This window comes from Dufourea novaeangliae, unplaced genomic scaffold (genome assembly GCF_001272555.1).
Source record: "Dufourea novaeangliae isolate 0120121106 unplaced genomic scaffold, ASM127255v1 scaffold65, whole genome shotgun sequence".
Taxonomy (NCBI): domain Eukaryota; kingdom Metazoa; phylum Arthropoda; class Insecta; order Hymenoptera; family Halictidae; genus Dufourea; species Dufourea novaeangliae.
Window position 1 is genome coordinate 2,243,817 of NW_015373961.1, and position 15,470 is coordinate 2,259,286.

Consider the following 15,470-nt stretch of genomic DNA (forward strand, 5'->3'; position numbering starts at 1 on the left):
AAAAAACAGCGTCAAAGAGAGAATTCAATTACAAGTTTTTGTTTCATTGTGATTTACTAATGATCACGAAGCAACTTTATGAAATATGTACATCCTTTTTGATGCGAGAGATGTTTCCTGGTCGCAGCTGGAGCTTCTTGCATCACTTTATCCTCAAAATGCCATTAACAGGGAACAATGGAGTCGTACCTTTTTGGAAAGAGAAGTTTCTCTCCGATCGGTGTTTCTACGACGTGTACGACGCATTTACGACAGACAGAGTTTCTACACCATGGGAATAGAAATGAAACCCCGAGTATTTACGATTCTGTGAGAGGGGTCCGCCCCAATGTTTGACGCAACTGCGTTGCCCGCGTTCTCCGCCCAGCTGTGGCCGCGCAACAGCTCCCGGCGAAACAATGGCGGGAAATGCGTCTCTGCAAAAATTCAGCCGGTCGTCGATAAATTCGCGACGTGCCGCTTGGAATCCTAATTAACCAGCTCGTGACGCTCGATCGTCGCAACAGCTTCGGTTTTTAATGTTCGAGCAGAACTCGTGGAGATATTCTTCCTGGCCTCGAATTAACCTTCGATAAATAGATTCGATTACCGAATTTGAGTGACAGAATATTTGAACAAAATTAAATTTACAGTGCAGTTATTCGTTTCTTTTACAAAGAAGTAGGACTACAGACGAAGGTAGTACAAAAATAAGAAAAACTTGTTTAATTTCATTTTCTATGTAATTATTATAATATAAGGGATATATATAATTTCAGTGATTAATATTGATCAATAATTTTTAGATACTTGAGGGCAGAACACGATTTTTCTTTTTTCCTTCGCAAAATTTTTCACCCCTCCAACAACCCCCTGATAGTCTCCAGTCCCACAACCTTGAGGATAACAGATAATGTCGAAGAATTTCCGAGTAACATACCGATATTTATTTAGTACGTTATTTATTACCGACCATTAGGAAGATGTGTAGCCGGTCGATTAATCGTGCGTTAGAAAAACAAAGGGGGCGCAGCGTAATCGGCTTTGAAAGCGTTCACCTGTTCCGCCGACACGCGTCCGGGATTCCATTCGCGCCAGAAGCTCGGTGCCCGATTATTTTCTAAACAAACGCCGCTGTTTTTATTCTCATTTTTCATTGCCGCGTAAATCATATTCCGTCGCGAGCGGGGCAGCGTAGTGCTCCAGCAGTCAATTTTCTCCGAGCATCGAGCCGGGCTCGTTCACGCCGCTCGTAACTCTCCGGAGGCTCTTCGAAGACGGCCCACGTGCACGGAGATTATTCTATGGTTTTTTTTTGTTTAGATTCTAAGACGCTCGATTATGACCCCCCCCCCCAGAGTGAATTAAATCGCGCGGCAAATTTGAAATTTTAAATTTGAAAACCCTTCTTGAGTGTGACTTCTATTTTTTAGTCGATGTGCATACGATTTGGAGTAAGAAGGTGGAATAGTTTTGTAAATTAGTTCGGACAGAAGCGACTCTTTTTTTATAGATGCCCTGAAATGTTCTTTCTTTGGAATTTATTTATAGTTCCGAACTGAAGTCGGTTTGAGGAAGAACGTTTCCGAGTCGCTCGCTACATATACGCGGACGTCTGTCTTGCAATGATAGATTGGAGCGCTAGTTAAGGTATGCAACGTCATTTTACGATATATGACGTGATCTATTTCGGTGGACAGAAACGAGCGTCGGAACCAATACAAATGGGGCCGATAAATAATTTAAAGTGCTTTCGGAGTGATTCTTTTTTGTACGATGAAACCATCCAGATGAAAACTGCAGTAAAGTAGATCCATCTGTCTAATAAAATCTTTCGAGAATTGTTCGACAATTGATATCCACGTATTTTTCAGTTTCTCGGAATTACATTCAAATTCTTAAGTTCTACCTGACTAGCGATATTAAATATTCACGTCGAGAAGGGCGTTCCCCCGAAAATGTTATTTTCCGTACAAGCGCGGAAAAATCATTTCTATAATTGGAATCGAGGGATAATCATTAAGCGCACGAGGAAAGCCTAATTTCGTATGAAGGAACAAGGTCTATTTTGCGACGTACATCCATCGAGCACGCGAAACAGGGGCAGATAGAGAAGACGAGGAAGAAGCGCGACGCGTGGAACGACGGAAGGCGGTAGATAGAAGAAACTATGACACGAGGGAAGGGACAAGAACTCTCCCGTAATCTCCGGGCCTAGAGGCTTTATTTATACCCAAAGCTGCCGTATTATTGGATCACCCCCGCGATTCTGGCCGACTTAAGTGTGTCTTCTGTCGTTCACGTGCGCGCCTCTTTTCTGTTCCCCGTCGCCGCTGCTTCCGTCACGCTGTCCAGGAAACGCCTGGCCTCGTTCGCGCTGGAAATTCTTCATTAAACCGTTTCTCTGCGTTCGATTCACATATCGGAAGTAGGTACAGATAAAAACCGTGCGATACGTTTAAAATATTGAATCACGTTGACCTTTCACACTCTCGTGGTTAAAATAAAAAACACTTTTTTTCTACGGAATATAATTTATCCTTTATCTAGAGAAACATTATTTCTTAACACGATTTCAGGCATAGCATACTTGGTTCGTTTTTATTTTAACCACAATATATAAGAATTGCAAAGTTTAGGGTGGTTCTACAGATACTATTTGATATTCTTGTCTTCAGCATATTCCTCCACTTACACGTACGAAATAACCAGTGTTTGCTTCTAAACTTCCCAACAGCGATACATATACCAATAACTAAATAACGAATCATTTTCCTTTAACCAAAATCTCAACATCGACACGTGAAGTGTGCGTTCGGTCATTTAACTCTGTCAAGTAGCTAGACCAAGAAACCCCACGAGGAACATTCCAAAAATTCTACCAACTCCACCGAAAATAATTAACGAAGTTTCCTCCAAAAACAAATTAACCTCCCACGAAAAAAAAAAAAACGCCTCTGCGATGATGCGGTAAATTGTTACACGCATTCCGCAATATTTTTTCGGCCCCCTGCCCGTCAAATAAACCCTCGAAACAGGTCCCCACCGAAAAAGTCCGCGACCTGTTCCCCCTGGTAAAAATTACAGATCGGTAAATCACCGGGCGTGACCTTTTCCGCGCGTGAAATACTCTTTCTCGACAGCTTGAACGGCCCGCCACAGGCCGGTGCGAACGAAAGACGTTCATTCCTGTCTGGCATTCCGTTCCGTTTCGATGACCCGTAAAACTGTCTTCTTCGGGTCGCCTCCGTGGATGGGGGACTCGGGATTTTTCACGGTTCCCGCGAAAACCGGCGTGAAACGTTGCTCGGCGGCGATTTGTAAGATTAATCGTCGAAGATCGGGGTCAAAACGGGAGGCGAACGTGCGTGAAGCGTCGCTCGTGGGTCCCCCCGTGCGCGATATTTATGGGATCGACCGAGAAATCCGGCCTCTTCCGGAACTCCTTAACACTTTAACGCCGCGCTTAGAATTCCGCCTGGAAGGATTTGATTTATTCGCCGGTTGTTCCGTCGTAAAACAAGCGACACCGTGGATGGTGCTTAAGCGAAGGAGGGGGAACGGAAAGATCGTAAAACCGGGCGACAACCCGATCGTGTGGCTCCGAGCACGTCCACGAACGATCTCACGAGAGGAACGACGTTTCCGCTATTGGTGACGAAATCTTGCACGGTGGTCCCGTTTCGAATTTGGACTCGATCGAGTAAACAATCCAGACACCTTGGGGGTGGACATAGAGAACGTTGGAACTTTGAATAATTGTTGTCTTCGACACTGAACAGTGTACAAGATTTAGTGTTGTTTGCAGATAGATTGGAAATTTTTTGAATGAAAGAAAGTTTGGTAAATTAGAAGCTGTGCGTGTGAATTTGAATTTGTCGTGGTACCACGTTTTTTACCCCCATTCGATAAATCACAACTGTTGTTATATCGAAACATTACAATTCGACTGGATTATAACAGAATAGATTATATTGAAAATAAGTTGCACATGTGAAATAGAATTTTAATTGGACAATTTGAAATCTCATTAACACTTGAAGTCACATTTCCCAACACTCGTTACTGCTGATCTGTTTTCTCGAGCGGCGTACGCGTATTTTGATATTATCCTGATTAAAGGGTGCCAAAATACATACGACGTTTCGAATTGAAGAACTAAAAAGCATATTTTCGCGTAAATCTGTTTACATAAGCCGTCCGAATGCAACTCGGTATATAAACAATAACAAAACTAGCAACGGCCGGGCAACAGTGTGCCAAAATATAAGCGCATAAAGTATAAGCGAAACTTTGTACGTTACACATGTACTTAGGAATTCGTGTACACCTTTTTGGACACGGGTAAGCCGTTTGAAAATAGCTTTTGACAGTAATATGACACAAATATTCGACAGACGTTCTTTCTGGCTGCTCGACATCGACAAAATGGATGTTCCCGGGCACCGAAGCGTTCGGCCACTGCAACAATTACGCAATCCTGTAGAGACGAACGAAACAAAAAGAAATCGAGTCGAAAGACAGTTCGCGACAGTTCGAATTAATTTCTCCTGGTGGCAAAATGTTCGACTCCCCGATCGACAGCTGTGTCAGTTCTCTGACTCTCGCGGCGGTAATTACTCTTAACCACTCTAATTTACGTCTGGTAATGACGCGCTTAATGATTGTAATCTTCTGGCCCCCACCACGCGGACGTATACGACTTATTTGGACGAGTCGTTTCCAGGCCTCCGCGACTTTCATGGACACCAGGCGTTGCGGTTTTCAATTTCAAAAACGCCGCTTGTCGTTTTCCGTTTCGCGCGGGAAATTATCCAATCGCGGCGTCGATGATTGACGTCGCCGTAGGGGAACAGGTAAACGAATAGTGCAATCGGAATGTCAATCATTCGCGGATTGGATCGGTTTTCAAAGCGTCGCGAATCCGACCTTCGAAAAAATCTTCGATGGGAATCATCTCTCGCAGGTGCGACCGAGGCTTCCTTCGATTCGCAGATGATCAAAGAACATAAGTGACTCTCGTAGGGTTTAAGAATTTCGCTACTGACACTGTGAATGACTCCAGCTATTACTTCGACACACTGACAAATGATGTTGCAATTTGCGGAATATTAGAGTATAGTCGATGAAAGTCTAGTCGTTTGTTAACAGTAATTTTCTAGAATCAAATTTCATTCTATCGATAGAAGAGGAATAATTGGTATAAAGTGTAATTTTATTGTCGTAGATCAGAACATTTCCTATAAAGACACTACGATGGTTTATTCAATTATTGATACGCACTACTGCTCAGAGATTCAGCTACTCCAAATAACGTTACAACTAGAATTCGTGCTTCATTCGACGATTCGACCGGATAATTCGACGCTAAACACACATCCAAAAGTTTATTTACAACGTCCGGCGGAACGATCGCCATCGACGAACTGCAACGGCGCAAACGGCCAGCAGATTCACCCGTGAGGAATGCACCGGGCGAATTTGCATTCTATGCATTGCGTAAATGCTTATGGAGTGTAACTCCCGTAACATCGGCCATCCACGAACCTCCCAAGAACCGTGCAATTAACACGGCCGAGCGACGCCTAAATGGTATTTTATTTCAATTTAAACAGCTGGAGGTATAAGAGTGTTAGTAAAAATGTGGGACACCTTCAGAAAGTAAATTCTACATGCAAAAGTAAGACGAAAATCAAGAATGACGAAATTGCATTCGAGACTTCGTTTCCGAGTTATTAATTCTTGTCTGACGCGACGGACTATTCTACTTGAGAGGCGCGTTCTTCAACCGTTTCACAAGCTGTGGTTTCATTCCTTTCGTTTATTTCAGTTAGTTTCACTAGGTCAACGATCGAGCCCGTGCATAAACTAGTAATTGTTAACTGTTATTTAACCCTGCTGTTCTTCTCTGATCTACATAACCCGAAATGAAAATTCTATTTCAATGGGTACTATATTTTTAATATCCAACGCACTTAAATTTTACCTATACTTTTTCTGTAATTCTCTTAACCTCATTCGAAGGTATCCAAACGCGAAGAATAAGTGAGAACACCGTTAATAAAATAAAAATGCATGGAACCAACCAGACGTATTTCGCCCTTATTTTCAAAAATTAACAATTCCTCGAACGTAATTTTATAATTCTTGATTGCCATCCTAATTTTCCACATACAATCCACCCTGTATGAAAGCATTCCACATTCTTACTAACACCCGATATAACGGTAGCGATAAAATGATAGTCGATAAACGTCTCTTCCGACACCCACGTAGTCTCGAGTATTTCTCTTCCGGAAGAGCCGTCGCAAAAAGAGTATGTCCGTATGGGCAACAATGAAATCTCCGAGAAATGCGAAACACGGCTGGAATCCGCATGCCACGAGCCGAGGAGTCGCGAGCTGTCGGGCCACCGGGTACATGGGACAGCTATGCACGTGCGCGCCGAGCTGGAAGAGCCGCGGTCCTGTCGTTTCGTCCAGGATATCGGTTCGCCGTGTGGACGTCCACCTCCGCCTCGTCCATCTGCTCGTTAACGTCCGTCTTCTTACCTGGTGCATCGCGTATAGGTTACGTTACCCCGTTTGCGTTCTGACTTTCGATGACCTTTTGCGATATTTCATCGATTCGTCGACTCCAGGGACCGAAAGGCGTGGTCCGTCGAAGAGGGATATGTCGGATAGTCCTCTGGTTAGGTCGAGCAGTTTTGTCTTCGAGAAATTCTCAACCTTGTATTTTGTATTCGAACGCTTTTGTAGTTACGTAAATTGAACGGACGATTTAGAATTCTTGTTAGGGTACTAGTGGAGGAATATCAAGTTTATGTTCGATGATTTAGGATCAGAGGTGTCTATGAGGGTTAATTAGACTAGTTACATGAATTGTTCTATTTAATTTTAGTTAAATTCTCTGATAGAGTAAGACCAATGAAGTTTCGAATGAGAGGCGAGAGTCTGTGTCTATAAATAATTTGTCGGATCGGCAGGGGATCGGCGGGAAGAAAAAAAGAACGATGTACGGGAAAACGAGGAACTGGGACGTGCCTGAAAGGTATCATGGTCCACAGAAGACAAATGGTAACGACCAAAACGGCTACTAGACCGCCAAGTGCCAAAATACACAGCGCCAAATACTGAGCCAACGTTTCTTGTATCGTTATATGGGCACAGTTGTTTCTAATTCGGTATCGCGTTTCATCTCTCGACCGTAGGTGCGCGATGAGAAAGCCAGGTCCGCTTGTTTCTCGTACGTCCGTTAATTAATCGACGTATCACCTACGACGGAAATAAGATCAAAAGATCGAATTTCCTTCCCTTGATGAGATTGTAGTCGAACTTTAATACTCTCTTCTCCAGGAAACATTTCCCATGACTCGAATGATCTTCAATTTCTTTGCGAAGAGGAGAATTTCCAGAATGTCAAAACTAACTGTCAATAGCGTTCGCCATGTTGTTTACTAAAGGAAACTAAACGAAATTCCCCAGGATGTCATATAACTTTTTGGCGAAATTTTCAATTGGGTACAGAAACTTCGAGACTTCGTGGTATGCGCGCGCTCTTCGAATTTCTCGGCCACCAGGAGAAATATGCAGTCGCGCGCATAGTTACGCGCGTTCCGTGCGTGATTGTCAGGATCGATAACGAGGATACGATCAAGAATGCTCGTTAGGCGATAGGATTATCGCGATTCGAGCGGTTACTCCTCGACGAAGGTCCTTTTTCCCCCCTGTTGATAGTCGGTTGTTCGTTTTCGCCGTAATCACCGCCATTCCTCGACCATAAATTTGTGCATCGTCGAAGATCACCGTTGATTTGTTAATTAGGGGACCTGCGAACTTAAGATCGTGATGGCAGAATATTTATTACGCTGGCCATTTTTCGAAGACTTATGTACAGGCGATATTTATCGTTTTTATAAAACGATCTTCTTGCGGATATTTTACGTGTGCTGAAAAACAAACACCTTAAACTTGTTATCTAAAAAGTTATCTATTATTAACCGCTTGCTGTACTTTTTAACTCGGAGGAATTCGGGCCCAAGCGGTGCCCACAAATGTTCGCGAAAGAAGCCGAAGCAGCGGAGACGTGTTGTCGCAACTTGAAACAAATGATATCTTGCGACTGTTTGCAAAATTACGAGGTCGACACGTGACATTCATGTTTGGTTCGAACTTTTGCATACGAGCCTGACTCGCAATGTTTACATTTGGCCCGAAATTCTGATCACGAGTCAGACTCGTCAAAGTACGGCAAGGGATTAAAAGCATACAATTAAAAAAAATTAAACTTCTTGCATTCTTCCTTCTCATTTTCTACAAACACATAGCCAGTGAGAAATGAAGGGAACAATTACTTTTAAGTACTCATCACAAAAGTGCAAGAAGTGATCTACTGAGGACTAGCGTTCCTCCAACAACTCCACTGGAAGCCATACTGTTTGAAGTTCACAAAACAAATTCCTAAAAAGCAAATCCTGAAAATTAAATCCCACTTCCAAACTTTCAACTTTGATTGCATACACGGTCAACCCTTGCTGGAAGCCCCAAAGGACTGCACGCGGCGCGCATTCGTTTTAGCGCGCGCTCGGGAAAAAAAAAAGGGGCGGGATGGATCTACGTAGAGACCGTAAACGGTCGATTATACCGGCCAAGTACAAACATCGCGGAGTCACATTCGCTCTCGATCGACGAAAAAACTGGCCGCAAGGGATCCCCCCTCTCGGGTAGCTCCAGGAGTCCCCCCCCCCCCAGTTGGCCGGGCCCGCGGTTTTGTTCCTCTTACGCCGGCAATTTATGCAATCTGGCCCGCGCGTACTCCGCGTATTTATAACCGGGGGCCCTTTGTGTGTTAATTTGTAGCCTGGGCCCCCGCGATCCCGCCTGGGGACGAACGCGCCGCGGTCCCCCGTGGTCCTCATCGTCTCGACCTTTGATCTGCGAACGAACCCCGCGATCCAACACCGCTTTCCTCCTTACGATTCTCCAATCACGATCTGTTACTCCTCCCTTTAATTAGGAATACGCGGAGCAAAGTTGGGTCTCGAGAGGATTTCGAGGGTTATGTACTTGAGCCTGGATCTTGTTCAGAATGACAGTGGAATCGGTGAAAGCTTGGGTAGCCAACTTTTTCTGTATTAATGTGGGATCGGGAACTCTATACCCAACAAAGGAACAAATAACATCTTTGGGAAATGGGAGGGTTCCGTGGAGCAGTGGGTAGAGTCTCTGCTTTCAGCGCTGGGGGTCGTGAGTTCGAATCCCGCTTGGGCCCTCTCAATTTTTCTAACGCTCCTACATTTGGGGGCTCGTCCGGGATGGGGGCATCTACGATGACGATGACGAAGAAAGAGGAGCAGCACGTCTCCCAGAAGTTGGAAAGTGGGAGAGTTTTACCGAAAAGACGAGGAGAAAAAGACGTGCGCAGAAGACATTCGAGGGCGAATGTCAGCGCAGGATGGCCGAGTGTGGGATCTGGAACTCTCCATACCCAACAAAGGAGCAAATAACATCTTTGGAAAATAGAAGGGTTCCGTGGAGCAGTGGGGGTAGATTCTGTGAGTTCGAATCCCGCTTGGGCCCTCATTTTTCCAACGCTCCTACACTAATAACTAAAAAAAACTTTGTACATTGTTAGTTATGTCATTGTTGCAGTATAACAAACCGATAATTACTCCCATGATCACTGTCCACTTTTCACATCCACGACGTTATTTTCCTGTACCTGAGAATCGCGTTCATCTGACAAAATTCACAGCAACCGGGTTCGAGTCTCCCCCGAACCAGCAGGGGACCCCGTTCCGCGAGCGAGCCACTCCTTGGATACCTGTCCGGAGAAATACAGGTAGCGACGAAGGAAGGACCGTTGCCTCCCTTCCGACAATACGGTACGCAAATCCCGTTACATCCTGGCCTGTGCCTCTATCGTTTGCACGGATTCACCTTGTGTCCCTCTCCTCTCAGTGGTGGGCTAATAAAACGAAACCCGTATTCGTAATTTATTCAGTTGCGAGAGTGGGCCGGCGCTCTTTAATTATCGGCCTGAAAATTGCCTTCGTCGCACGAAAGAACGAGAAAACGGCGTGGCCGCACGCGCGCGCGAGCGGTGGTCCAATTAACGAGGGAAAGAAGGGATACTCGACGGTTTTCTGTCCTGTTTTCATCTTTTTTTTTTTTTTTTTAGTTCCTTCTTTCGTTCTCCCTTCCTCTGTTTTCTTTTTTTTTTTTTTTTTCACTCCTCCGCTTTCCCCGTTTCTCTCCCTCGTCGCTCGACCCCGCCATATGGAACAGTTTATCCGGCACGCGGAAAGAAAATATCGGGTACGGACGAGAAAGTCGAAGCCCCACACGCCGACCACGATAGACTTTGATCGTCCCCGGTGGCGATTTTTTATAGAACATCGCCGCCACCACGTTCTCGGGGTGATATCAGACGGCTGTCGTCGACGGCGGCGGGAATTGTTCCGACACGAAACGTGTTCTGCGAATGTGCAGAGTTACGATTCGTGTGATCAGTCTGTTTTCGAGGGAAATGGAGGTTATACTTGTCCCACCTCCTGTTGCAGATTTCATTTCTGGTTTTGATGGGATGGGAGTGTTATTGTTATTAATGATAATAATTTATCGTAACGGGTGGAAATTCGACCAATATACATTCAAACAACAGAAAGAGCATATTGTAATGAAATTAAATTTAATCATAATCAAGATTAACTCTTTAGGTTTAGGTGGGTTAAAAACTGTCCCACGTTTTGCTTAGCTTTTTATGCATGGTGGGATATATATTAACCCACCTCGAAAAGTTGAAGTTACTCATAGTCATAGAGTTCAATATTTTATTTTTATATAATTATTTTATAGTAAAAAAAGTTCTGTGCAACTAGGATTTTTATTTTCCTTAAAATCGTATGCCTCGAAGAGTTAAAATTAAAAAAATGAAGAATGAAAGATAGAAGAACAGAAAGAAAATAAGAATATATTAATGTAAGTTATGGTTTATAGATTCTTAAATAGGACACTTATGAATGGAGATATCTGTTCATTTTTTGTAAGTGCATCTGCCAAGTAGTTTCAGTAGGTTGTATTAGTTTGTTGGCAAAACGAACGAATCCTAACGAAACTCTTGACTTTTCTGTTGCAGCGCTGAAGGTGAAGCTTATGCTGAGGCGGCCGATCAACCAGCTGGTCGCGCAAGGCATTATGCCACGTAAGTTGCCTTATTATTTTCAAGTAGTTCGCCAGATTTCCTATAAGAAAATCGTTTCGTGAAACTCCAAGTGTTTCGCGATTCAATGAATTACGTTCATACAAAGTACTCGATGTATGCGAAACTTCTATAACTTACCTAATATCGCTGAGACTTCGTCTTTCAATCAGTGTAACAAACCTCGACTTTTCTTTTGATCCTCGCACAAGGTAGTAAAATCGATATTCCAGTCGAGCCAGAATCAGATCCCTTCGCGAACGAGTTAACCAACGCACAGTATACAGGTAAATCGGTCGAGAATTTACGTCGCAAAGTTTATAGAACACAACTCCCACGAAAGTCTCCTCGACACCGAACGTCTCGCCTTCCATCAGTGACCCTATCGCTCTCCATCGCGGAAACGAAAGCTACTTTATCGTCCGACACGGCGGGGATTTTTCGTGGAATAGACTGGAAAGATAACCGACATCGTCCGTAAACGATTCTCCCATCTCTCTCGAGACAAGATCGAGACAAAGTGACGAGGCGTAGCTCGTAAAGATCTCGGAGATTCGAAACAGAAGCGCGACGTTGCCTCGTTAAACGACGGTGAACGTAAATTCAATTAGGCCTCCGTGTGTAAAATCGTCCTCCTTCGTTGGGGTGCGTTTAGAGACACCGATAAACCCCGATGAAAACATCGAAAGTTTCGTTACCGATGGTATTTAGTGGCCAATAGAAACTTAATACCAGAGAAACTATTTTACCTCGCTACGAAATTTTGTTGTTAAATGTCTGTAACCTTGAAGTGACTCCACTGAGTTAGATTTAACGAGTTCGTCAGCGAACAAGACAGTTTTTTTCCCGCGTTCACGGCCGATTAATCCACTTACAACTTAATTACCTGGCGATTACCAGCGATTACCGCCGAGTAACTGTTGCGTACAAAAGGAAGCAACCGGGGCATCGTCGAGCGACTTTCCTAAAGTACCTTAAATTGAAGCGATCGCGTGTACGGGCGCGGTTAATTGCGCTGGTAATAACGTGTCATGTTTTTCGGTGGAACACCGTCGGTTTCACCCTCCAATCTCCCGCAAAAATTCTCCCTAATTTCGGAAAGCTTCTCTCGGAACGGGACCGGAGGTAATTGACCACGGCTCTGTCGGGACTCACGGAATAATCTTGAGGACAGGTGACTTTGTAATTGAGATACGAACTGTATATGCATTAATCGAGTAAATTGATGGTCTGATGACGGCATCTGGGTAGTCTCACGGAACTGTCGTACGTGTTTGGCAATCGAATATCGAGCAGAGTGTTCTATCGCAATCTGTAATGTAACTTCCTTTAGTTAATGGTAGGGTAAGGGGCCCAAATTTCGAACCCCTGAGGGACTTATCTAGAACCTTGCCCTTTCACACTATAAAAACAAAGACAATAATCTAACAAGGGAAGGCACGGAAGTGTGCCTCCTTCGATTTCGATGAAACTTCGTATGTCTGTTAAGCAGGCAAAAATAAGGGATACGTATTTTTTTTATCGGCTGAGACGCGACTTTAAAGGGTGAATTCACCCCTCGAAGTTTTGACCCGAAAGTACTATCTCGAAAACCAGAGATACATGAAAACTTTTGATAGACGAGGTTTGCGGTTTTTTATGTAAAATAATATGGTGCTAATAAATTGTCCAAAATGTAATTTGTTTATAAGAAAAAAATTTCGGTTCGAAACTTCGAGGGGTTGTTTCACCCCTTAACACGTTGACTGCCAAGTACGAGATAATTCCTACTTGAAACATTACAAAGAGGCTGAGTTATTTAAATACTGTTACAAAATTTTTGTGTAAAATTAATATCTCTGTATTATTTAATACCAGATCAACATCCTCTATTAACTATACGGTTATATTTTATAACCGTATAAAAAGGGGAATGAAGTGTGTTTGGTTACGTACGGAATTTTCCACTGTGGCAGTCAACGTGTTAAAATCGCATCACAGCCGATAAAAAAAAAATTCGTATCCCTTATTTTTCACTGCTTAACAAACATTCGAAGTTTCATAAAAATCGGAGGGGGACACTTCCGTGCCTTCCCTTGGAAGCGAAAAGAATCATATACGTAAGTTTACATAATTTCACTATACTTTTAATACTATAAATAACCGATGAAATTCAGACCCCTTACCCTATCTCAAAGAATCAAGTATACGATGACTAGTCGTACGTTATCCTGTCGAAGATCCACAACATAAGGATCCGAAACAGGTCAACTATTAAATATAAGTATCTTTCGTTTGTTTCTGTTTGAAAGTCGCCCTCGAAAGTTAGACGCAGTCATTAAAGCACCGCCCCGTGCATAACATCGACCGACGGAAATAGTATACGCTCCGTAATTCCGTTGGCTTTTCGAGATCGTTTTCATGCGAATCATCCCGTACACTTTCATTCCACCGGGATTCATTCATTTACGGCTTCCTGGACACCGAAGATATCGCACGCGGCACCCAGGCGTGTAATGGTTTTTTCGGGGAAGCGGCAACGGCGATGATGCTGTAAATCTGTTTACGGCCAGCGATTAATTTCGCTCTTCAGATCGCGTTACTCGGACTCTTTTAACCCACTCGTTTATCCAGATCGAAGTGAGTTATCAACGGGGAATACTTTTCGATTCAGACTCAAGTCGCGTCTCCACTTTGAAGGGAAAAAGTTTGACTTGGATAACGAAGAAGTTCTAGGATCGAAACACAGGACACGTTAAGAAATTGTCGTTGGAACTTTTAAAGGTAGAAAACTTTTTAAGGAAGAATGTAATTCCTCAGAATTATTTTTGTTGAAAAACTTACGCGATTTAGCGGGTAAATAGATATGGGATCCTTAAATATCGAAACGAGGTGTCAATTTTGGTGATTTTCACTTGAATGAATAAAGTTCAATATAAAAGGAAGTGATTGTTCTATTATGCGAAAATTCCCTTATCCGACCACTTTTGTCTCCCTATTAATACGGATACGGGAGGCTCTACTGTATTAATGAAGTAAATTGTAAAAGCATTAAACGACTTCCATTCGATCTTTAATTTGTAACCCATGGTTAATGGAGTGATCCAGTAGGTCAGAAGAACAATTATTTTCATCCCTTTCGGACGCAACGTCGATTCCATTTCGTCGCGTAGAGATGTAGCTTTATACTCCCAGTCGATTGCTTCATAAATGAATCCGTGACCTAATGCTCCCAGTCGATTTCTTCTCTACACGCAAAAATCCACCCAATCGGTTCGTTTCACGCGCAGAACCCTGACATAAAGCCTCCAAACAACAATGCAATAATATTTACAATCCGTCAAATACAATGAAAACGAATAAACTTTCAGCCGACCGAATCGTCACAAAGTGTAATCGTATCTACGGACCGATTGTACATCGAACAATGCAAAATTGAACGATCGACAGCTGCCCAGTGTTCTTCATCGCTGGGGTCTTCGACGAGTCTCCGCGTGAGGATTGCGTAACCGTCGAAATTTTCCGGCCTATTATACAATACCGATCTCGCCCACGCGTCACCGGAATGAAATATCCCGAAGAACCGTGCACAAAGAGACGTTATGGAGGATAAAGGAAGCTAAATCCAACGTTTAACAGGCAGCACGCGTCTCCCCCTCCACCATCAGGTATAAATAGTCGGGCGTTTTTCCGCGGGCTTGTCGATCGTCGCCTATAAACCGCGTGACAGCCGTTTCATCCGACGCGAACTTGATCGTATTCCAACGAACCGCGACGTTTATCGTCGCCGGGCTAACGAGGTGCCACCGCCACGTTTCGTCTTCGAGTCCCGCAACAACGATCGAGGGGGGAGGGGTCGATTCGATGGATCGTAAATCGAAAAATTGCGATCCCTTGGTTACGACGAACTGTCCTCGTTCACAGATTGCGAATGATTTAGAGAAGTCTTCTCGTAGCTCCTAGCGCAGGCCTGTCTCGATCGAACCGGACAATCGGAATGCCACGGGTTCGCCATAAAACACGATTGTTTTTGTTGATTGCGCGCCGCAAACGACGACGACGACGCTACACAGGAGTGTTTCAGTAGTTTCTCTTTTGATTGGGTAATTCGCCTTGAAGAAGACCGTTTGCACGCCGGGTGTAATGAAGTTGGACGTTTCAGAATCCGTTGGACCACCTTGGAAATCGTTTCACGTCCATTTGAAGCTGAATTTCGTTGGTTGATTGCACGATCCACTGTGTTTTTAACGAGGACTGTTTAAGAAAACCGGGGACGATACTAAAGTCCTATGTATATGGGAAGTGTACTGCAA

At 43.8% G+C, this 15,470-nt stretch overlaps 1 protein-coding gene across 1 annotated transcript in view; it reads left to right on the forward strand.

Moving 5' to 3' along the window:
* Positions 1-15,470, forward strand: part of LOC107186468 (MKL/myocardin-like protein 2) — a 115,388-nt gene that overhangs the window by 88,420 nt on the left and 11,498 nt on the right. The window contains exon 5 of the mRNA XM_015574330.1: positions 11,116-11,181. Within this exon, the coding sequence (XP_015429816.1) occupies positions 11,116-11,181 (66 nt within the window). The remainder of the gene's footprint in view (positions 1-11,115; positions 11,182-15,470) is intronic.